Genomic DNA, 26,047 nt, shown 5'->3' on the forward strand with positions numbered 1-26,047 from the left:
CAATGCAAAGAACTTAAAATAGGAGAGATGTGAGTCATCCTGCTGGACCTGGTTAACAGCCTTGCAGCCGCATTTTGGACCATTTGTAGCCGGTCCAGAGATGCTTTGCTGAGACAAGTGAAAATGGAATTACAGTAGTCCAAAGGGGATGATATGAACGCATGGATGATCATTTCCGATGATACGATGGACTTGAGTTTAGCGATATTTCGTAGATGGAAAAAAACATGTACGGGTCAATGATTTAACATGCTGATCAAAATGCATAGCCTGGTCAAATATGACAACAAGATTTCTTAAGTTTGACCTAACAGCTGATGAAAGGGACCCAATACTCTTAGCTACCTTGGGAGCTATATTGTCAGAAGCAATGATGACAACCTCTGTCTTGTCAGTATTAAACTGTAGGAAGTTGTTTGACATCCAGTCCTTAATAGCAGTCAGACAGTTGTGCAGAACAGACAATTTATCAGGGTTATCAGGCTTAAAAGATACATAGAGCTGAATATCGTCAGAGTAACAGTGATAGGAAACATCGCTAAATTTGCTGATAACCTGACCGAGGGGGAGCATATATAAAGCAAAGAGTATAGGACCCAAAACGGAACCTTGCGGCACACCACAGGAAAGAGAAGCAGTTTCAGATGTGAAAGGACCAAGAGACACAGAAAAACTCCTATCTGCGAGGTAGGAGGAGAGTAGTTATGGATGTAGTTATGGGGACTGTATGGATCAAGGTTCATTTTTTTCAGGAGGGGCTGAACAACTGCATGTTTGAAGTAAGCTGGGACACAGCCAGATTGCAGGGGATTGCAGCTGTTTATAATAGAAACCAGGCATGGCCCAATACAGTCAAGTGCATTTTTGAGCATTAGGGACAACAACATTTATTGTGGGTGTCTACTGTTGTAAACAATCCTTTAACGGCATCAAAAAACAGTAAATTTAGGTTTGTTGTTGTTCAGTGTTAGTTCTCATATTAAAAGATAGACAGAGATAGTAGATAGACACATGGATAGATTGATTCCAGTGCTGTGTTTTGAATTTTGGTGGTTGCATTTTGCCTTTTGTCGACATTTGGATGGATAGTTTGCCAAACGACACAAATTATACTTTGGTTCTTGCCTTTAATCCTTAAAACTGTTATCTTCCTAAATGAATAGCCCAATCCGTGTTACCACTGAATCCGCATAATGACTTTTACACAATGCTCTGTGGTAGCAAACTCTGGGGTAAAATGCAATTCAGGGTGCAAATACATTTTCAAAAGCAGCTCTTATAGCACCTTATGCCAGGTGATTATTTGAGAATGGTGTTCTCCTGAGCCTTTTTTATGAGGCTGAGCACATTCTGTCTGGTTAGACACGGCAGCTATCAGCTCAAACACACCCGTGCTGCCACCTTTGAGATTACTCCTCTGATTCCCATCTCTCCCATCATGGAGACTTGACATTTAGTTACAAGACAGAAAATTGTCTTCAAAACACCTCAAAGGAAAACTTTAGTACCTGACAGAGGAGGGAAAAAAATCCAATTTATGTGGCTGACAAAGAGAGTAGAGCCAATTTAAATACACTTGGATAATGTTAGATGTCAAATCAATGAGAGGCAGAAAATCAAGATTGCAGTGTTGCGTATAGATGTTTTGTTTTCATTATTCTGATGGTTTTGTTGGACCATTTTGTCATTTTTATCCTTTAGAGGGTTATTGACATGATGAGCATGCAATGTATTTTTTATTTAATTTTTTGTGTATAAAGAATATTACATAACTTCATGTAGCTATTTAATGTAGAATTTCGGACTATGTTGTCACTGGCTGACAGGTAAATGTGTTATTCGTAAAACACCAAATGCGTTAAGAAAAGGTGTTGATTGTTGTTTCTTTAGTAAATTCAATTACTCAAGTAGGTGAGTGAAATCCCCAAAGATCTCTTGCTAAATGAAAACTTTGAATTGCTGTTTCTGGTGCCAAGAAAGCTGATGGTAACAATCAAGCCTGAAATAACCATTGCCCTCAGTGACAGAGCTTCTGGAACATTTGCCATTCACAGACTCCACGGGAGGCTTTGGCCTGAAAGGAACTTGAATGTCAAACTTGAGGAAAAAGTTGAACCACACACACACACACGCCAACCTTCTCTTCTTGAGTCATCAGTGAGGGATTTTGGCGACCCTAATCCATGTTGTGCACAGTTATTTCAACCCTGAGCCAGCACTCTGAAGAAAGAAAGTGGGTGCGAGGTGGTGCTGGTGGTAAGCGGGGTAAGTTGCGTTCTGTCATTGTTGCCTGACTTCAAAGCCGCCAGCTCACCATGCTCTCTTCTGAAATCCCCCCAAACCTGACAACATTAGAATACCATCAAACACTCTCTGGCTGCCTTTGAAATGCCACTGACACTGTTTGGCGCTGCAATTTGCAGGCTCTAAAGAGCGCGCCCATGTTATTGAAATAAATCTGAGGCTTGTAATGGGAATGGAAATGAACACATCTTTCATGCTTTGGCTTAGAAGTGAGAGTTGAATTTTGAGATGGAGCCTTGTTTCCCTGGAGAGTAGGTTGTTGACTTTGTAGCTCTTTCTCAGTGTCCATTGTAGCCTCGCCTTTACTGTCATTTTCTTTTTCATTGTCCTTTCCCGTCTTCTTTCCTCCTCTCCACTATTCTCCTCTCCTGTATTCTCTTCTTCTGCTCCATATGGCACAAAACAGTTCTGTCCAGAGGGAAGATTTTTAAAATGTCTGCAGTGAGACAGATAAAAGAAGCCAGACTAAACAGTCACAAAGGTTAAGTGTACTAAATTAGTTTTTTTGATAGACTTCAGTCCATTGATTTTATAGTCAGGCAGTGCTAACCATGGACTTTTCTCATTCCACTTGGTGCTGAGGTGATGGGAGATAGATGGGTACAGATTGATGAGTTTAAGTCAGACACACAGCCATTGTTTTTACAAGGTAAAACACGGGGAGGGTGGAAGAGTAGGTAGACACTTGAATGAGAGCAATTAGGCAGTAGAGTCTTCAAGGAAGTTGTTTTATGTCCCAGCTACATTGCATCCTGTTATTGAGAAACATGAACAACAGCTACAGTACTCTCAGCAGTAGAACAATAGGTGTTAATTACAGCGATGGGTTGCCATTGTACTTGAATTGAACAACAGCCTTCCCACAACTGTGTGGTATTATGTATACATCAAGATCATTAATTATTAAGGCCCAAATGCAGTGAGGGTTGTGATTCTTTGTGAACATTCTGTCCCCATAATGAGGAGGCAGTGGCTATTTCCAGTAAACTGAAAGTGTGTGCCGTGCAGTTAAGATGTTGCTTGCAAACTTGTGTATTACAGGAGAAATATTAGTGGAACTAGTAATTTTGCACTCACTATTGAGTTTTTAAAAAATATATAAAGTATTTATTTGTTTGCTAAGGCAGTGTATTGCTGCCATCATAAAACATACATGTTCTCTCAATTTCTCACTAAAACATGAAAAGTTTCTCATATTCTTGTTCTTCTTTTGATAAAAACATTTCATTTGATCTTCACATGTGACGAAACTTGAACAGAAGGACAGAAGACCAGCAGCCTCTCTCATCAGCATCAAAGCCCTGTATCCCACTCTCTGTTAACTGGCAGTGAAGAGCTGGCAACCCTTCCTGACCCTACACTGTAACTCTCTGATGCTATAGATTATTTATGTTTCATTGTATGAAGCAAATTTCATAAAGTATCTAATGCTGAGTACCTTGTATCTACCATTACGACCCCCCTTGAGACCAAAGACTGTACACTGCTTAACCCAACCAGCTTAATTTCCTACAAGTGGTCTGCTTTTTTTTTAAAAACACACATACACACTTATACTAACAGAATTTTTTGTCAGACTGTCTCAGATCATTGGTTGTGTTAATTACTGTTTGTGCTTATAAACTATATTGGTATGGCAGTGATTCAAATATATTGTAAGTGCGAGGTGGTAAGCATTCAACACCACAACATCAAGCCAGTTATATTAGATTCAACTTTTAACGAGTTGGTTCAGCAGAGAGGGCTCGCAGCCTTTGCACCGAGGAAGAGAGTGGCGTTTTATCTTCAGAGAGGCACCACTGATCCACAAGCTGCTCTGAGAAACTTGATAAATATGGGCTTAAATCTAAACCCATTTCTTCCTCAGAAAGATGCCTGTTCAGTCCCCAATGTGAACAGAACACAGAGATGAGAGACTTTCAGATCTTTTGTGAAGGAGTTCCCTCAGTTGGTCATGAACTACAGTACCACAGAGTTTTTTGTTATGTTAAGCTGACAGAATCACATCAGTAATTGATGAATCATGTAGGACGATACCTTGACAGCCTAGCATTCTTTCTTTGCCCCAGAGGAGTGGAGAAACATAATCATTCTCATCTACATTTTTACTTGTTTTTACCATAAATAAATCATTTTTGTGAAGTTGATTGAGAGGAGACAGACAACATGCTGGCACATTGTAAATGGTAACCATATGGAATATCATGTGTGTCATGTTTCCAATTGCAGAAAATTCCTGAACTCAAAGAGAATTGAAAAAGAAATAACGCAGACTTATATAAGCCACCATATGTCTGAGGCAGAAACTTCTGAGGCTTGAAATTTCCTTGCTCTCTCAGACCCACGCTGAGAGTTGTACAGTACCATGTGATTCCTGTTGCACCTGCTTTACTAATCAATAACACGTGTACACATCCACGCATGCAGACTACTTCTGGAACCCCTCCCTCCAGGAGCGGCAACAGTAGGAAGCATCAGCAGGATGCCGAGGTAAAGAGGACGTGAAGGATGAGGGAGGGGAGGATTGTCAGGGCTGAGGGTGGGGGAGGACATGGGGATCATGTCGCGACACCGAGGGGAGTGTGTGAGAGAGATAAAGAGAGGATGAACATGATCAGAAGGGATAAAGCCTGGTAGAGTCCTTGGCGGTATCTCCCTCAGTCAGACAAGGCAAGCTCCCATGTGCACGCGTCACATGCACATAACTCAGAGGTGACACTTTTCTTTTCCTACACTTCAATTCTTTCTTCTTATTCAGCCCCGCAACTGGGAGCCGTTGCATTCACTGTAATAAAAGCAACAGCACTGCAAAAGCAAGTCAGCCACATTAATAAGTCTACAATGCGTAGAATGTTATGCAGTGGGTCATAAATATTGCAGGAGGCTTGTGTGAATAGAGATCACTGACTTTATTGTTGCCTAGCTGACAGAGCCCTTCAGAACATCCTACTCTTTCTTTGGGTATCTGTTTATTTTCTGGGCATCTGTTTATATCTGAGAAATACTTGTTTTTGTGGATCGTCTGGCAAACCCTCAAGTTCTTTACAGCACAGCATATACCTCAGTGGCTGATTATTCTTGACTTCTCTTTTATTTGTAATTTGTTTGGAGTGATGACGTAACATCTACCCATTCTATGTGTTTCTTCCAGTTGAGTTTGATGATTGTGCGGGTAACGAGGACGTGGCGTTTGAGTTGTCGGACCCCAACTTCCATGTGGACGGGGATTTGAATCTGGTTCCTCAGCGAGATGTCCCGTACAGCGGGCCAGTCATGTTCATCCATGGGTTCAGTGCACATGCAGATGACACGGCACAGGTGGCCATCACCGGACTACCGCTTAAGTCGCCGCATGCTCTCAGGGTGAGTAGAGATTGCTGTGTGTGTGTGTGTGTGTGTGTGTGTGTTTGCATAAACAAATGTGTTTCACAGCACTTTCCTTTCATTTACACTTACACTTTTCCAAATTGAAATGGTTACACTTCATTACAGATTGAAAAGGTCAGTGTGATAAATAAAGCTGGACATACTGTAGCAGTGTTCAAATAAACAGCGAAATGCTGCTAAATTAATAGGACTCCCTATGGAATATTTACAAGCTGTTATATATTTACAGTTATCTGGTTCATTTGTCCTCAAATGAAAATTTTGTAATTTTGGGAAATATGCTTAATTTGCTTGCTTGCCCAGAGTTTGATGAGAAGATTGATACCACTGTCACGTCTGTGCGCAAATGTATAACTAACGCCAGCAGTCGGTTAGCTTTCGAAAAGGTTACAAAATTCATTCCCAGCACTTCTAAAACTCTCTAATTAAAGGTCGAGTCACTCTGGAGAAAGATTGTTGATATTTGAACTAAACGTCCAATCAAATACACTCCTCCCTTCGTGCTCCTTCAGAAGCTCCGCCCCCCAAATTCATGGGCACGCATTGCCAAGGCAACGACCAAAAGAGAAATACGGTGGAATCCAGAGCGATGCGTCAGTTGTAGAGTCACTTCTGTTCCTCTCACACATTATCACGAGCGGAATTTTTTTTTTTTGTCTCAAGTGAGCACAACAGTCCATCCACACTCTCCGCCTCTCTGCAGTCTCCCCTCTTCTCACTCGACCTGCGTTCAGCGTGTCTGTCTACAGAAGCAGCCGTCTGTCAGCTGCAGCTCCTGAGAAGACAGCAGCCTGGTAACTGCCTTCACCAGGCTGACTGACAGCAGAAATTTACTGAACCAAAATAGTTTGCATGTCGGCTCCAGGGAAAGAAAACAACACTGTTTGTATTTATTGATTCGCTGATATGGTAAATGAATTTAAAACACATGTACATTGGGATTCTTGTATGATTTAAAACAGCTGCCTGCTCAGATTATGCTTCACTTAATGCAACAGAAACAGACTCGGAGTGTAAAAAAAACATGGTGGGTTTCTGTGAGACTGTCTGGGAGTCAGTGTGGATTGATACATTTAATAAAATAGAAGTGTATCTGTTCTGTGAGAAAACACTTTCTATGTGTATTGGTCATAGCTTCTCTCTCTCTCCAGTTCGCCAGCCCTCCCCCATCATTTAACTGGTGCTGGAGACGGGAGACTGTCATGTCCTCACACAGACAGCTGCTCTGATGACTTCCCCCTGTCCTGTGCACGAGCACGAACTCCCCCTGCTGTTGATTGGCCGGAGTAGTGTTGTGTAGCTCAGTCCGAGCCACTGAATTTACATGCCCATTTACAGAGCCAGTGCTGTGTATGAACACTGAATTTTTTTTCAGCACACACACAGAACGGACAGCTAGTGGGCCGTGAGGAGATATTCGCTGAATTTGACAAAAAGTATATTGGATTAGAATCGCTGACTTTACCTTTAACACATTATATCTCATTTATTTAATCAGTACAAGAAGCAGAGTGTAAAAATGACACGTTGAGGTGTACGGGGCGTTGTGTGCTGAACTATTTCTGAGCCAGGAGCAGTAACATCCTGGAGCATCGGCTGTTTCACTCACACGAAATTGCCTTACACATAACCCCCTGTAACACCTCAGTGTGGCAGTTTCACACTATGGTTCCTGAACGGATGTAAACAAATGTGTTAGTTAGTGAGCTTTAGAGGTGCTAGGCAGATTTTTTTATTCATAGGACAGAGCCAGGTTTGCTTTCTCTCCCTGTCGCCAGCCTTTGAGCTAAGCTAAGCTAACTGGCTGCTGGCTGTTGCCTCATTTTAACAAGAACAAAGTGATTAAGTCTATGTCAATTTGTCAATATATTCCTTCAAATGAGGCAACAAGATGGAGAGTTTAGCATGAGAAATTTGCTTGGAGATATAAACACGGGTACTGGGCGCCATTCACTAAACATTCATACATTAATGATTGCAACTGCAAATTAAAAACATTAAAAACCAAATCCATCAAGTGTTCAGAGACATGTGTTTTCACTTTTCAGTCATATTCATGCATATGTTGATGAATTTAAATCACTCATACATATGAAGCATGTTCATGCGACCTTAATTATCATCAATTAACATAATTGCACCTCCTCAGAGATGCCATATTAGGCAGTACGGAAACACCCACATGCATAATCTTTGAAACCAAACAGACATTTAAAGAAAGTGAAAAATAAGTCGAGGAATCCTGATATTCAGGTAATACTCTGTGCCCTGAAAAGAAAAAATAGCCTTGTATTCTGCAAAACAAGTATTGGCATTAAATCCTAAAGATGACATATGGAGGGAGAAGACAAAAAATGTGAATGATGTTACATCCACCAAGAGAACCATATAACAGCTTGAAAGAAAAGGGTTTGATTTACTAAAGGGGAAAGTGTAAAAGCCGCTGAAGGAGGCCAGGGAACAGCTGCTGCTGTGCTCTGCCAAGCCTATGAGCATATACTAGTTGCTGTCACTAGAGATGTGTCAGTCTCTAGCACTGTTGCAGATGGCGACAAAAACTGAGCCCAGCGCTGAATCTGTTCACAGACTGATGGACTTAATGTGTCGATGGTAGACAGTCAAGATTATTGATCCAGATTACTGACACTTAGAAATGTTTGCAGCGCTGCAGAGAAAGTGAAAGGGAACCACCGCGTGTTTCACATATGCTTTACACATGCTCTGCGTCAGTCTGGTACAAATTTGTCTTGAATGTAAGAATACACCACTTAAACTTTGATGAATATCCAAATGTGCATATTTCCCTCTACTCATGTTTTTTTATTCATCATTTATGTATGAGGTCACATGGAGGGAAAGAGAAACGAGGCACTTTCGTACAAGGAAATATAAACAGCTATAATGTTTTTGACTAGTTGCACATGGTTTTGCACCAGAGTTTGGAGTATGAAAAATGACACTGGCCACTTCCAGTTATATGGGACTTTGGCCTGTAAGCCTGCACCCCTAAACTCAGCTTTGATTCTCTGCAAATGTGTCCTTTTGTTTTGTGTAATCTAGAGAAATGTGTTTCTGTAGCCAGCAAATTGACAGCCTTTCAGAACTCTATACACATGAATAAACACCATTCTCCCTCGTTTATATCCTCCATACACCTAAATCCTCCCTCTGTTTAGTCCAAATAAGTTGATTAGGAAAAGTTTCCAGGGACTGCAGGTACAGTTTGTGTTCCCTTCCCCTCTCAGGGATCATCTGTCTTTCTGCTGCAGCGTCCAGTGTCCTGCTGATACTATTTCTCCAACCCTGAGCATAATGAATGTCTCCATCCCTTTTGGCATGATGTGGCTCTCATTTGATTGTGCCTTTCACCATCGTTTATTTGGTTAGCTAGTCCATGGGTGTTACCTTGGCGAGTCATTCACGATATAAGTGAATTAGTCTTTGGCAAGTTATGTGTGGGAAGTGAAGTTTCTTGTGACTAATGTGACCGTATGGTCTGTCCTCTGCATGAGTCTGTGTGCGTGCATGTGTGTGTGTTTGCTTTCCATTACTATTTGTGGATCACTTTCACAAGTTCCATTAGTTACTAAACTTTTCTCCACAATGTTTTTCACCTTTTTTTGTTTCCTTGAACTCCTGCTGTAAAATATCAGCCTGTATCAGAGGAGATTGATATCCCTGATTAATATTGTATCTTTCCTGTGGACAAATGCTTTAATGTCTCCGTCTATCCTAAAGTAGAGTTACTCTAATTGCAGAGCACAAACAGACACAGAGCTCATGAATAAGGCAAAGGGTAGAGAAAGAAACAAAGATGAAGAAAGGTTGTTGGAGGAGCCGAGCAGAGAGGGAGACATCCTAAAGATAATAGACGCATAAGAGAGGAAGAGTCCTTCCTCTAGTGAGGCGGGGTGGTTGAAAGCTCTCATTATTTCACTATCAATTAATCTGCTGGAACTCTTCAAGCTCTGGGGCTCATATCATCAGAAAATCTATTGTTCCTTTCTCTGTCCATATCCTGTAGTTCCCCCCTCACTCCCCACCCCGCGCCTCTGCACCGTCTCAAGTGGCCCATCAAACACGTGTTCAGAGCGGCAGCAGCTTCTAAAGAATCTGTAACTAACTCATGGCATATTTAAAAGCTTGTTCCAATAAGCCAGGGGTTTGACTTGTGGAATGGCTCTGCTGACAACACTGACTGGGATGCTGAGCTTCAAATCTCCGATCTGAGTTAGCACTCTCCCCTGTTTTTCAATTATTGTAACAAAGAGTAGGTTTCTCCTGAAATTACATTTTCGTAATGAAATCTCTTTGTTATTTCCTTGTCAAAGTTAAATTTTTTATTTGCCCAAACCTCCCTTTGTTTCCTCTTTAACACGGAGCGGAAACGTTCCATGGTGAATTTATTGGCATAACAAATGCATTGTATTGTAGCATAAAATATTGGCTGGTGATAATTGATAAGTGCTGTGAGCGAAGGTGGAGAGAATCAGTTTTTAATTCCTCAGCGTGAGCTGTTAGTTTTGCTGTAACACAGGCCCAGAGGGAGAGAAGCAGCTGATGAATGATTCCTATTATGAGCAAAACTCTGAATTCAAAGAGTAATTTATTCCTCTTGCAACCGATCAATATGTGAATTAATGGAAGAATGCATTTCAATTTAACAAATGCACGCTCCAAGATATGGACTTTTTTTTGTGTGTGTGTATTATCCCGTTTTGTTTTGGTTGTGTTGTGCAGAACAACAGTTATGCAGAACATTTTCTTGCCTTCAGGGGGCATAAACAAGCACCATTCAAATGTAACAACTGATAAGAGGCCAAATAATCTGAGTCCAAAAGCCTATTTATTTTGCTTTTGTTATGTTTCATCCATTTTCGTGCGCTGAATGAAATGTAATATTGCATCCTGAGCAAAATCCTCATCCTGCAACGGCAAATAGATTTTCTCTAACCAAGCTTTCAATGTTCAGTAAGGCTTTCTCGGGATGACTAAAATGTGACATCTTGCAACCAAAGTACAACAGCTACCATTACAGAACACAATACAAATAATCTTTCTCTCTCTCTCTCCATCCCACTCACACTATCTCTCTGTAGCTTGCTCTGTAGGTGTCATTTGTTAATTCTGTTTACTGCCTTTGTCTATTGTCTGACTTTTTTTTTTGATGTGAGTTCCTCCTCATCCTCCATCATTTTCTAGAATTGCTTAATATATCTGCTAACTTACACATGTTTTGTTAGCTTTTATGCGTGGGAGTGAGTGAACTGGAAAGAAAAAGGCTTAACGTCATGTTAATTTACAAGAGCAGCAAAACAAACCTTCACCTTGAAATTATTGATGCGCATAATTAAAAGAGCTGTGCTAATGGTAAAAAGTCTTTGTTTCACGTCAGTAGAAATACCAAAATGAAGTAATACAAGCACTTGAACTGCATTTTGATAAGATCTTCAAACCACTGGTGTTTTGATTAACTAGATTTATCTGACTCAGACACCTGAAAAAGACTTTTTTTCAACTAGTGATATTTTTCAAGTTACAAAACCACCATTTCCACATAATTTTACGAGCCTATGTGATGGGTGGATGGATGTGTTGGGTTTTCCATTTTGGGATTTAATCCAGTTCCACTTTCATCAAGATATCAGTGCTTTACTGTTCATAAGCATGAATGCAAACAGCCAAATAGCCTTTATATTGTTTCTATCTTTACTGAGCTATCTAAGGCTTTGAGTACAGCTGAGACACAGTCTCTCATAGGAGTGAGACAAATTAGATATAAACACATTTCTAGTGTGTGTTTTAAGGATTGATTTAAACGCAGTGTCTGAAGAAGAAAACCTGCACAAACAAAAAAAAACAACAACATGCGATTACTGATGATTGACTTTCAGCTTGGATTTTGAAAGGACTAGCAATGTCTTGTCTCGGGAGGTGAGACTCCTATGTGTAAGTGCATGGATATGAGGAGGTGCTCACCTCGTGTTAACATTTTAGGTGAGTTAGGTGACAACTGAAGCAGAGAAGCTAAAATTAGATTATGAAAATTATGCTCAGACCTCTTAGATTTAGTTAAAAGCCTCCCTCCTGGATGCTGAACCAGCTGCAGATGAGAGAAAAGTCTGACTGTGACAGAAGTCGAGAGAAACATGGATCATCACATGCATGACTTTTTCAGGTCAGCAGAGGATAACAGACATTATTTAAGAAATGGGTTTCAAGACGAAGAAAAAGTATCTTGATAATCGTAACAGCTAATATGATATTGCCATTGGGTGAAAAATGAATGGTAAATGAATAATTCATAAATAATAATGAATAAAAATGTTAAATACAGATCGAATTTTCTGCTACAGTGATGATAAACTCAAAGTATGGTGGTCACACTCATTCAAGTGAAGAGGGCACGGTCCCCTCAAATGTTTGAAGATATTCAATTTATTTTTTACAGTAAATGTTTTCAATTAGCTTTAATGATATTGCATATCAACAAAAGTTGCTTTTCTGTATGTTTTTATGTTTTTAATTCGTACTTATACTCTGCTACACCCCCGCTGTTCAGGGTTTTTGGTTCCCTCTAGATAGAAAGCACTACACAGAAACAGCAGGTTCGGCTGCAGCTGTGGAAGTGATGTTGTTGTTAACCGCAGAGTGAGGTATGAACAACCAACCGGCTCAGACCAAAAAGGTTTTTAAATTTGTAAATAACTTAGAACTTCAGAATTTACTTTTTAAAAGTCACTTTAACATCACTTGTTTTAACCCACAAGTAATTTACATTAGTATTAGCGTGTTGCCTTTTGCTATTATCAGCAGCTAAATTATGTTTTTTATCAAAACAAATTTGCAACACTGAAATGTGTTCTACAAAACTGGGGAGTGACATAAGGAGATTTTTTTTTACAAAGCTAAGTAAAAACAGTGTAAGTAAAAAGAGTAGCTACATGTTTGTGAGCTTTCTGTACTTAGCTAACGTTCAATAATCAACAGTGCTGGCTAGCTAACCAGCTAACGTTACCCCAGAGTTTAAAGCCTCTTTGCTAACATTCTCTTGTTCAATATGGCTATTAAATACAATTTAGTGTTGGTAAGTGTAATTCAATTATAGTTCTTTTACTGATAGAGGGCCAGTTTGATTGTAAACATAGAAGCCAAAGCACATAAATATTAGAACTCTACTGGTTTTCATAGCTGCTGTAGTGACTTTAACATGTTATATAATTTTAGTATGATGTTATTACATACATTGATGTGCTCTAACACATGAACCATATGATATGAGTTGAAGTAAGTTGAAGGACCTAACGTTTAATATGTGCACTGTCTGTGCAATTAGGTTAAATGTTTGTCTAAAAGCGGCAGATTTAATTGGCTTCATTTTATAATGAGCTCGGCCTGAAGCGGTTATGTCTGAATTGTTGTGAGTGAACAGTGTACGGCACTATCTAGAGGTGAGGTACACACACATATAATCACTTTGGCACAGTATTAATTAATTCAGCTAATTAAATATTTAAAATAAGCATCAGTCATCAGTGTCTTGCTATATTCCACTTGACTAAGATGAAAAGTGTTTACACTTGGTTGATTATACTTAGACAAAGTGTGAAACATTATGCTGTCAACACTCACATTGAGTGACATCTTATCAGGCGGGTGTGTGTGTCGGGATGTATTGTTTTGCACATATACATACTGCTGATACTTATACGAGTGAGCTTAACTTTGTATTAGGAGAACTGTCAGATTGCTTGACCTGGCTGCATAGCCAAGATTTTATTCCACGCTGAATAGCTGTACATCCCTGTCACCACTGGTCGATGCTGGCCTTGATATAATCCATTTCTCACCAGGTCTCCAACACATTGTCAGAAATGAGTAATGACACTTCTCAATATAGCATTGAGAGTGAAAATGGCAGAATGGACAAGGACGTGACTTTGCTGCCACAGTAACTCAGTAGCTCAGATGACAATGTCAAAGACTCCATCTCCCTCACACACTGTAGTACAGTACGCATGCGTGTACACACTGTAAACATTCACATGGGCGTGTACGCTCTCCTCTTACACTCTCCTCTTCCTGTTGCATCCGACTTAATGAAATATATTCGAATCTTTTCAACAGGACCTAACCACCTTTAACTCAGTACACTGAAATGCCCTAATGATCATCTGAGAGAGAGAGAGAGACAGGGAGAGAAGCAAATGTATTAAGGATGGACCAGGGTTGATGGTGCAGCAGTAATTTATGAACAGGACACATTAAAGATTCATGGCTTCCTTCTCTTATGGTGTCACCAAGCTGTAAGAACACTATTCATCACACGTGCAGACTGCAAAGAGAGAAGAAAAGCTGTGGTTAAGCGAGAGAAAAGAAAGAGGGGGAGCTGCAAAGTGGCAGGCGAAAAGATGAGAAGGAACAAAGTAGGACTGTAAGTTATCTCTCCCAGAATACCCTGTGGTGAGCCATCCTCAACGGTAGTCTGTATCCAGCTGAACATGCCTTTCTGATCCACCTGCAGAACATTGATACGTCTTAAAGCGCCATCACTCCCTCTCCATATCCACTGTATCTCAGCTCAGTGAAGACGTGGATTTGACAGCGTGATCTATCTTAGCCCTAACCCCTGTCTCCAGCCTCTACATCCGGCCACTAAAAATACCACATGGTGCCTGTTTGCCTCTCAGCTCTTCTTACCCTCCTTTACACATATCACACCGCTGAGACCTGTGCATGATGGGATTGATGCGCTCATCCCCGGGCTTCAGACTCTGGCCGGATTTTTACAGGCACTGCTTAAAAGTCCATCACCTCGCTTGTGAACCGGTCACGTACATATACACACACCACTGACTGTGCTCTTTAGACACAAAATAGGTCATATAATCTCTCACAGTTTTGCACAGTGTTTTGTTTAACTGCTTCAGGTCCAGTTTGAGATTTCTGTCTTTGGCATTTGGAAGGTCATCCCCCAGTGGGTTTGATAAGAGTGGCCATTTCAGAGACCACTCAGTGTGTCTTTGGTTTGTTCTGGTCCGGTTGTGTTTATGATTACTGTTTCACTGTGTTCTCTCTGACCTTTGTGGGTGGGAGGAGTGGAGGGATGAGGCGGTTAGTGGCGCGAGTGCTCGCCGGATAGCGGCCGCAGCGTTGCCCTCTCTGTCTGAGTGTCCTGTAAACAAATGCCTCGCTTTTTCCCTCTTACCTGTTCTCTTTCCGTCATTCTGACAGGGGTGAGAGCGGTGCCAGAGTCCCTGTCAGCCAAGAACAGCAGTGTGAACAGTAAACACACAAACAGCCCCCTGCACACACACACGCACACAACCACCTTAATGCGTACACACACACACACACACATTGTCAATAAAGTGTTGCACAGTAGGCTATAAAAGATGAAGGACAAAAGAGACTATTTGCATTGCAAATTAAACCACAAAAACCGCAGGTCTGTGTTTTCCCTTTCATTGAAACTGTGTTGTCATTTTAAACCAGGGCTCAGCGACTGGGCTTGTTGCTGTGTTGTTTCTCTCTCTGTCATTGTTCTGTCATTTTGCTCAACTGTTTTAGCAGTGACTGCCCTTATGAGGACAATGAACTGTCCTCATAAGGACATTGAATCGAAGGTTAATCAGGATATTAATATCCCTATATCAATTATTGCAAGATCTGAACACACCACCTATAGTTTTGAAGGACGGCTGCTTTGAGGAAACCTTTTGGTTTAGGAGTTCCAGCCTGATAATCTTTTCTTTTTTGGAGTGCAAGCAACAGAATAAAAGCAACAAAAAACTTCTCTCTGATGATGGAGGTTATGAGGATAAATCCAATAAAACCTAGCTTTTCCCGCTGTGGGTAATTCTTGCTGTTAACTGTGTGCTAAATCAAAAGTAAACTATTTCACTTCATCCAACAAAATGACACCAAAACTAATAGAAGCTAGCAGAGAAAAGTCCCTGTAGCTTTTGGGGTGAAAAGGAGAGTTTCATAGACCTGTTCTGATATTGTCCTTGGGTTACCTTCTTTTGGAAGCAGGTGGCTGATCGGCTCTCTGTGCAGGTTATCGCTTTCCCTCTCACCTGACTTGTGATTATTTGGGAGATCAAGATGCATCACTGAGCAGCGCTGCACTGCTGGGGAAGCTTTAATTGTATGTCCTGATAGTAGGTCTTGAGAGACATATACAGAGACAAGCTGAGGACAAAATGTAAATGCATTTAAATTAAAGTTATGTGAAATCAATTAAATCAAAATAAATGACCTTAAATAGTCTGCAGCACTCAAGGATGATCACACTGTATAGACATGGATATTTGCAGTGCAATGTAATTTTTATTATTTTAGTATTCAAAATACGTAATGTCTAATTATATCTAATAAAGCATACATGAAGCATGGTTTGTGGACCCATTTATATGGGTAAGCAAGAGCATTTTGTGTATGTGTGTGTGTGTGTGTACTTGATGTCTCTACTAGGCTTGTATCCAGGTGTGCAGACAGACTGTCTGACTGTCCTCCCCTGTAGGTAATCACCTCTATGTTAGCAGCCAGGATTCCAGCTTTCTGTTCATAGTGTCAGTGACAGATTATTTTCGTCAACATCCAAGCAGATCGTAGGAATGAAGAGGAGTGAGGGAAATCTTTCACTATATTATACAGTAACAACCATGTCTTTGTTTACAACAGCAGGAGGGTGGAAGATGAAATTAGATTATGCTGTTGTGTTCTCAAGAGCAAAAAAAAAAAGAGCAACATTTCAGATTGGCTCTGTCTGCATGAACATTGCAATTGCTTCGCCAAAGCCGTCATTCTCATTTCTTCATTTTTACTGTCTCTCTTTATAGTCTTTGTTGCTCTTGCTTAGCTTTTTTTCTCTCCTCTTCCCTGTCCTTATTAAACATACGGGCTGAATAAAGAATTAAAGAATATGAATTAAATTGTGGTGAAAGCAGCAGAGACAGTTATTTCATGTTTGCACAGAGAATCTCCTCTCCTCTCCATCCATTTAAAGCATATGATGCTACTTGCCAGATGCATGGTTCACAGCCTCTTTGCGTTCCTTATTATATAGTACATACTGTACTCAAGAAGAGGAATTGGGAATCCCTCCAAGCTTGTTTCAGCATTTTTTATCAACATTTCTAATCCGTTTGACTGCTTGCTGTGTGTGTGTGTGTGTTTATGTGCTGTCAGTAGGGTTTGGGATAATTGCTTATCAGATGCAAACAAGTAATATTGGACAAGGTAGAGTTGATGTGGGAATTATAAAGGATGTCACATCACAGAAGAATTTTTTTTACTGAGCAAGGCACAGAATGTTAAGGATTGTTTTGGGTATGAAAAGTTTAACAACATGGATTCTCTTTTTTAGGATATCTTGGGTCTTGGCCAGACACTGCCATACAGATCTAAGAGATCCCTGCTGGTCCCTCCTATGATCGTTACTGAGAACCAGAGAGCCTCCTTCCCCAAGGTCATTGGCAGGGTAAGAAATGCATGGTTACATCATACACTTTTCCCAACTGTATCCAAGTCCTACAGCTTCATAACTAAAAATGCACAAAAGAGTTGCATTCGAAATGCTAAACCCGGAAGGTACAGGACAGTAGTTTGTCATGGCCTGTGACAGTTTGGTCATGTTTGCTAATTTTACCCTTATTTATCCTTAAAAAAAGAAGGGTATGTTGTGCTCCTTTATCTGCTACACAGTTCCCTAGACAAGATTAAATATATAATATAGCAATATGGAAAGAGAGGAGAAATGATGTTTCTGAGATTATAATTGCCATAAAATCACAGACGAGCCTCACATGGGTCCTAAAGTCATTGTCAACCCTGTTATGGAGCCAAATGTTTTAGGAGGTTCTTGGTCTGTACTGATTTCTTATTTTTATTTATCTAGTTTTAATTAAGTGTTAGTGTTAATAAAGTTCATTTGTACTGACTGTTCAAAATATAAGCTGTATAAAATATGTTGCAGGTATCGGAAGAAATTTTCTTTCTAATTCCTTTTTTATCACATCAGTACTCTGGTGGATTCATAATCTGTTTACATAAATGCATTTTGGCTTGGTGGGATTTCAGTTAAGCTAATATCCCTTTGACACCATGTTATATTATTATGATAATACACAAGTCAGTGAGGACACTCAACATACTAGCTTAAACATAAAGGTGTGGGGGCGTCAGCCTTTGGGCAGTGGGTGTGTAGCCCCCAGCTAACAACAGCACGCAGGTGTGAGGTTGGGACTAAAAGCGTATTGACCAGGTTACATCACTATCTCCGTCTCTCTTCTCTGCTCCGCTCTGCTCTCGGTCTCTGTGTCATGGATGTATAAAGAGCTGCAGGTTTATGTGTCTGCTTGACTGAGGGTCAGGCTGAGCTACACACACAGAGAGCAGAGAGGCCACAGCAGACAAGATGAAGCTCTGCATTCACACAAAACTCGACAATGCGGCATCGTCCTGCAGGGCAAACATTACCAGATCTAAAAGTTTATGGTCACATCAAAAAGTATTAATACATGTATCAAATACATGACTTGCATACTCTTTTCTATATGCACGACCTACAAAGCCTACAGTGTTATTGTTACTTATAGTCAGAAAAAAATCTGACGGGTAACCAGACCTTCTGCTCAGGCTCATTAACAAATCACACAACATCAACAAGTGACTGAACAACCAATAAATTAAAAACGAATCAGGCTCTGTTCCTGCTGACGTTCATGCAGACAGCACACTGTAACACGGAAACCTATGTGTCCAGGAAAACAACCTACATCACATGATATGTTTGCTGTGTTTTTGTTAAGAAAATAAATACACACAACAGCCACAGAGAGACATTTAACCACTAGAAAAGAAACTAGTGACCATAGGGACATAGAGAGAGGGTTCATCTAACTCACATTATCTCGTATCCTGTGACATTTAGTTAAATGCACAATATGTAATTTCTGCCGCTAGGAGTCTCTCAATCAGATGATGTCGTGAAGCAGCGTGGGATCATGTTGTCTTCATTGTTAAACAACCACCATTGATGTCATTGCAGTCAGCCTCTCCCGGTTAGGATTCCTTCATCGTTCAGGAGGTTTTTAGCAGGAGCCAAATTATCCACAGAGGTCTCCTCCTTTCCAAAACAAACAGACCTGGTGATTGAAATCAGTAAAACACTGAATGAAGCAGTTTCACGTTAAAAATCAGTGTTTTTCTCATGCTGTTCGGTGGACACAGGATGTCCGGAAGGGCTGTGAGCTGAACTGCTGCTAACGTTTGCTCAGCTTGTTTCTCTGATAATTTAAGATGCAGACGTTCAGGAGGTTGTTAACGGGAGCCGAATTATCCACTGGGGTCTCCTCCTCTCCAAAACAAACAGACCCGGTGATTAAAACTGGAATAACACTGAATAAAGCAGTTTCAGTGTTTCTCTGAGGCTGTTCGGCGGACACAGGATGTCTGGAGGGGCTGCGAGCCGAGCTGCTGCTAACGTTTGCTCAGCTTGTTTCTCTGATGTCCAGTGACTAAAATCCTTCATCCAGTTAAAAGATATAGTTAAAAATGACCAAGATCTAAAAAGTGGCTTAAAACTGGATGAAAAGTCAATTTATGACAGCTTCTGGTGGTCAAGCACAACTCTGGGGGGATATGACGTCATTGACAGGCGACAAAATGAAACAGACCGTTAACTTGATTAAAATTACAGATTTCTCTGGGTTTGACCATTTCTGGAAACATTCGGGACAATATGAGTATACAATCCAACAAAATATATGAAATAGGTCTAAGCGTTTTTAGACATTTTAATGCGGAAAAGCTACATATTATACATTTAATGTAACATTAGCTAGGACGTGTATTTGAAATAAAAATTGCTGACCACCTGCACAGACTGAGTATATCACTCTGTAAAAACGCTTTGAGCAGACTCCTGCTGCTTTGCTCCTGCTTGAACAAAAAGTTAAATGGCTGCAGCTGGTTAGCATACTGTTTCTTCTGACTACTGTTGTACTGTATGAATAAGTTGTTTTAAAGAGCTATTTGTCTGTATTATCATTTGACTAAAACTCAGTGTGAAGAATGGTTTGAGAATGCGAGACATTATTGTGGTTCCATTAATGACAAGGTGGATGGAAGCACAGCAATAACTTGCTTTTGTAGTTGACTGATGATCATCATCATCATGAGTGCATTTATTTTTTATTTTCAGTGAATGGTTACCTTTTCTTTAAGGCTGCCATTTAGTTAAGCTACAGCTCACACTTTACAAATATATTTTAAATAAAGATTTAAGAGATTTTCTTTAGGATTTGTCAAAACAAAGTAGATAGTTTTATTAGTGTGTATGGCAAACGTCAGATGGTTTTGCTTTCTAGATAGATAAGCCATTGCTTTCTTGTAAGCTTTAATGATTTTTTAAATTAAGGGGACAGTATTCAATTTATGCCTCAAAGAAATCCCGTGATCATAGATTGAAGACCTTTTGAGGTCTGTGTATTGGAGTCCTTTGCTGCCTGGACATGTAAGCAATATATTACTGTGATGAGGAAAACACAGTGAAAGCCTCCATCATTGACCACTTTATACAAGGACAAGTCTGCTTTTTTTTACTTCTTTAATGCATGTTGTTTATATTCAGGATACAGCAACATACTGTAAATCTCAATGTTGCCTGCAGGTCTGATTATGTTTTTGGTTAATGAAGTTAGTGGAAGAAAGGGCAAGTTAGATGTAGTAAGTTGAGGATTCAATTAATGGTTTAAAATCAACCTAAGAAATTAAGTGATCCAATTTCAGATCATGCTGCAGTTTTTCACGCAGCATAACATGACTGTTGCTGTACCACACTCAGCTGAAAATTGTTAACATCCAGAACAAGCCAATTTTAAAACCTAGTGAAGCAGTGTGTTTTTACTGCACAATTCACGGGCTGTTTTCCATAAAGGACACAAAGAGAAAGAACTAAGGAAAGACAAGGCCAAGTCAAACACAGTGATGGTTCTAAAGCTGTGACCTGTTCTAAATCTCAGAGTACTATGATATAAGACATCTTGCCCCATTACCATGCACAACCTCAGAGAGACAATTTCTCATCTGTGCCTGTCTTCCTGCCATCTCGCTACCTTACCCCCCAAATTCTTTTAAGAGGTTCTGCCTGTCATTGACCCTGCTGTACTCAGTATTATAATCACGTCCCTCACCTCTGGTCATGTCCCCAATCAATTTAAGACAGCTAGTGTCTAACCCCTTTTAAAAAACCTGCCCTTCTTCCATTCATTTTGAACAATTTTAGACCCATCTCAAAACTACCTTTCATTTCCAAAATACTTGAAAACTTCTTACTAAGCAACTTCTTCAAGTTGTTGAAGGGAATAATATCTTCGATAAATTTCAGTCTGGATTTTGCCAAAACCACAGTACTGAAACTGCTTTGTTTCGAGTCATGGATGACATCCTTTGCTTGCTGATAGGGGGAACTCTCCATCTTGGTCTTACTCGATGTGAGTGCTGCCTTTGATACTATTGATCACTCCATTCCATCCACTCATTAATCGACTAAATACATACGTTGGCATCTCAAATATGACATAAACTACTCTAGAGTGATTTATGACATATTTGTCAAATTGTAGCTATGTGTCCTCATCTGCTCCGCTGTTATATGGGGTGGCCAATGGGGTCAATCCTAGGTCCTATTCTTTTCTCCTTGTTTATGCTTCCCTTGGGCCAGATAATCAGTCGCTTTTATTGTATATCCTATCATTGTTATATGGATGACACTCAGCTATATTTTTCAGTTGAACCAGATGATTTTAGCAACCTTGACACTCTCCACAACTGTTTAACCGTGATAAAGGACTGGATGTCTCTCAACTTTGTTCAACTAAATTCTGACAAAATTGAGCTTCTCATTTTTGGTTCTGAAAATACTACAAATGGCATTTTTTGTAGTATTGGCCCACTTGCCCCTTATGTCAAAACTAATGCTAGGAATCTTGGTGTTACATTTGGCCTTAAATTGAAATTCAAACACCATGTCAACAATTTGGTTCAATCTTGTTATTTTCAACTAAAAGGAGAAAAGGAACACTGCAAAAATCAGACCATTATTATCGGCCTTGACTACTGCCTTTTCACCTGCCTTAGTCAAGCTGTCCTGGAACGTCTTCAGCTAATATGAATTGCAGCAGCTAGGCTATTACGTAAGACTGGCCGTAGATCTCACATCACTTCTACTGTAGCCTCACTGCATTGGCTGCCTGCGAAGTCCAGGATTGAATTTAATTTTTTTTTAATCACTTATGACCCTACATGGTTTAGCTCCTGCCTGCATTTCTGAGCTACTAAGCCCTTACACCATCGAGCGGTCATCTAACAAAAACCTGTTGGCCATACCATATGCCAAACTAAAAACCAAAGACAACTACACTTTATCTGCCCTGGTACCCAGACTTTGGAACAATCTCCCCCTTCCCATTAGATCAGCTAAGTCTGTTGTCCTTTTTAAACAACTTTTAAAAACACACTTTTTTAGGATGGCCTTTCTACAACATTTGATTACTTCAAGGGATTACTTTGGGTGATGACTGGTTGTTGTTCTTTGTAACCTGTGTTAAAAATGGTGCTATATAAATAAAGTTTCACTTACTTACTTACTTACTTACCTATCTGATGACTGATTATAGATGGGTTTGGCTTACCCAAAACATATGTATTAGAAACAGCTGGAACAGAGCATTGATTTGTTTTCATTTGATATCATTTTAAGATCAATCAGATCTATCTTCTTGTAGATTAGATATTGCCAATTGATTGAGAAGAAGCTTCATACAAGATTGTTTAAGCTTCGTAGAAATTTAATGTAGTGTTTTACTGATACTGGCCAAACATTAAACATAAGCAGTCCCAGAACGTCTTTACAGGTCTTTTAGTCAGAAGTTAATTAGCCATTTAGGAACTTGTAAGGTGGTTTGTAAACTAGAAACTTCCTTCATATAAAACCATGATTGAAATAAAAATGTTGATTTCCAGATGAAGATATTTTCATTTGGGCACTGATTCAGATCCTTAAGTATTTAACATGACTTTGAAATTGAAATTGGGCTAAAATGCATGAGGATGAGTGATGAATAATGTTGAGGTTAACAAGTCTGTTATTCATAGAGCATAAAATATGAATAATCATTAGTACATCTGAGGTTACTTATTATTTTTTGCTGAAGGGGAAGTACTGTATCTTATGCAATAGCAATAGCAAAATCAGAGACAGAGAGGGAGCTCACTGACATTCAACACACAAACAGTTTGCATGTGGGCATTAAATAAGGTAACCGCTGTCTGTAGGGTCTTCACAGGTGCTTTAAATAACGTGTCAGCATGTACATAATATAAGAAGTCTTTCATGGAGTATTTAAAATGCATATTTATACTTATGTTCAAAAGTTCAACAGTTTCACTATTCAATGAAGTGTTCATATCTGAGAAATACATTTTCACCAAATTCATTTCTAGTGTTGTATCATTAGTGCCGACTTATTTTTTGATGTTGTAAAAATGTGAAAGTTGGGTAATATCATGTTTTCCTACCATTTTAGCTGAATGGGAACATGTATTTAATGAGTATGGTGGCTATAATGAAGGACAAAATTACACCAAAAAAAAGGTTATTTCAAGGTGTCGCACATGAATGTAGGTAATGAATGAAACATCATAGGATCACGCTTATCTTTTAAGGAACACTATTTACATCTAAGAGCAGTCTTTTTTTGGAAATGAAGCCCCGATCAGAAACGTAAGGTCAGATTCTGTGCTCTGAATATCATGATGAGCACAGGCATATTTCCTCTATATTTCATTCTCAGCTTGAACATCTAAGTACAATTTAAGGAACGGCAATGCAAATGACTAAAAGCAGAACCCCTTTTTGAGGTTGTAGAAATGTTCTGTTCCAGCTTTAGTTATTTAAGATGAGGTTGAATGTTAAAATACCGTTAAAGTAAAATTCCATCACTTCATGATACTTGAAAATGGCGTTTTCTCCTTATAAAGAAAGGTGTGTGTGTGTGTGTGTGTGTGAGAGAGAGTGTGTGTGTGTTTGCCTGAAGAAGTTCACTCTTGCATGTGATTCAGCACATAGTGGGTTTCTTGTGTTGCCTGTAGTGAACTCTGGCAATATTGATTCATTCTGCTTATTTCTTACCTTCTACCTTCTCTATTGAATTACTTATGCAGCATACAGTACCAACTTTACAGGCCAAAACCAAGATCTCATCAAAACACACACATTTTTATTTTTTATTTTTAAGACGCTGTATTAAATGCTAATAAAGTAATGAGTTATTAATGTTTCATGTATTCTAGCAGGTGATAGATAATAAAACATTTATGTTGTGCATGCACATAAATGTTTTGATATATTTGAAACCTTCATATGATGTGTGGCTCAAGCTAGCAAAAAGTTTATCATCTTACTTTTGACTTGCTGTATATACAGAGTTTTATTTCATACTTGCTATGTTAACATTCATAACATATTACCATTCCCTCTTATCTCTGTTTTTACCTTTACCTACCTCATCTTTTAATTCTTTTTACACTTTTATATATCTTAGACCTTTTCTATCAGAAGTCCAATCAATATAAGACCTTTTTATCATTTTTTTTTGTCTGGGACATTGTATGCAATTAACAGCAGAATTAAATCAACTGCAGATTGAATGAAACAACTTCCATGTTCATACTTTTAATTTGTGAGTCATGACATATTTGAGACAAGCTTGTGAGATGAAATGTTCCCAATGGCGACAGACTGCGTTTTTCTCAGTTCACCGTATTAATGACTGAGAAAGAAAAACAAAAATGTTTTAGTCTGTAGCATCACTGTTTGACACCTAGTTTAATCCTTTGCTATACTGAAGTCTTATCAGCCTTGCTGTCATTAAGATTTTTGGTGGACATTGAAAGCGGTGACATTACATTATGTAGAAATGTTCTTTGTGCACAAAATAAGTACAGATGCAAAATTACCATCAGATTCATGATGTGCGCACTGGGGAATTTTGTTCTTACTACTGTGCGTATGTTAGTGAATCAGAATTATTCTAAATTGACAGGCACGTGCCTGCTATCAGTAATTAGCATACTATCACACTCCCATTTCTCTCTATATAGAAAACCCTGTCGGATTAGTGCAGCAGTGAAGAGAGCTGTCAATCATTGCAGAGAGGGCTGTGATGGTAAAAATGTAGAAAAACATTGCTGCTAGTGAAATGCAAACAATAGTTTCAGAAGCAGAAGCCAGAGAAGGCCGATTTGGCTGGTAAACATGTCATTGGCACAACCGTTTTGAACCTGATTGTGAATCCTGTATACAGCCTGCACACCTACCACGCTGTACGTCCATAACAAAATAAAAAGTTGGTAAATGTGTAGGTCTGTGGAATAGATCTAAATAAATCCCTACTGCTATGCCAGGTGCACATCATGTTTCGTCTCTGTCCACAACAGGATGTGATGTAGCGACAGCAGAGCCCCCCCCCCCCTCCTTATCACTACTGAACTATCAGGCTGTGAGGACACACTGAACAGGCTGCTGCTTAATCATATCGGCCAAATCTGATGGGGGAAGTTAATCGCTGTCACATTCCACTATGGACATTCCGATGTATAAGCTATTGTCATCTAAAAGTGGGAACAAGACAATTTTAATATATTAATAATTTAATTACATTTATGATGATGGTTTATGGATTACAATGTCTTAGCTATTTTTATTAATAATTGATAATAATAATAATTTTATAATTTGTAAATAAATTGCATATTATTAGCAATTTCACACTTTTAAATGTTGTTATTTAGGCCCAGTCACATTATGCAGTGTTTTATCACTGATGAAAGATTTTTCTTGTCCAGCTTAACACCTGTGGAACAGGCCAAAGATGATGTGACGCGACTTATTATTTATGATGTCGATTATATTTACGCATTATGTGTCATTGCATAATACATGGAACCCCTCCAAAAGCTCCTCAGTTAATTTCCTCTGCAGAGCAACTGCATTATTTCATGTGCAATGGTGAGAAGTCTGTGCAGCAGGTAAATCATTTCACCTGAGTCAACATAGAACATAATGGTCAACCAAAAACCATACATTTTAGACCCTGTACAGGCTGTACATTTATCTCTCCCGCGGTGTTACAAAGCTTTGATGTATCTCTGCGTGTCAAGCAGCTTTGTTCTAGATAAGACTGGGCACTAAGAGATCAACCACATCTCTCAGTGCCTGCAGAGACTAACATAAAACAATATCCCACACTGAGCCCTGCACATAATAGATAATTGTACCCTGGAGACC

General features: G+C 39.4%; 1 protein-coding gene across 5 annotated transcripts in view; it reads left to right on the top strand.

Moving 5' to 3' along the window:
- The window catches only part of cdh13 (cadherin 13, H-cadherin (heart)), a 356,911-nt gene that overhangs the window by 122,982 nt on the left and 207,882 nt on the right, over positions 1–26,047 (top strand). For 3 of the 5 annotated variants that reach the window (XM_044356226.1, XM_044356225.1, XM_044356227.1), the window contains exons 3-4: positions 5,456–5,667; positions 17,063–17,176. In XM_044356226.1, the coding sequence (XP_044212161.1) occupies positions 5,456–5,667; positions 17,063–17,176 (326 nt within the window). Of the gene's footprint in view, positions 1–5,455; positions 5,668–12,323; positions 12,348–14,953; positions 14,977–17,062; positions 17,177–26,047 lie in introns of those variants that run through there. The other 2 variants (XM_044356228.1, XM_044356229.1) reach the window with 2 other exon arrangements.

This window comes from Thunnus albacares, chromosome 7 (assembly GCF_914725855.1).
Source record: "Thunnus albacares chromosome 7, fThuAlb1.1, whole genome shotgun sequence".
NCBI lineage: Eukaryota > Metazoa > Chordata > Actinopteri > Scombriformes > Scombridae > Thunnus > Thunnus albacares.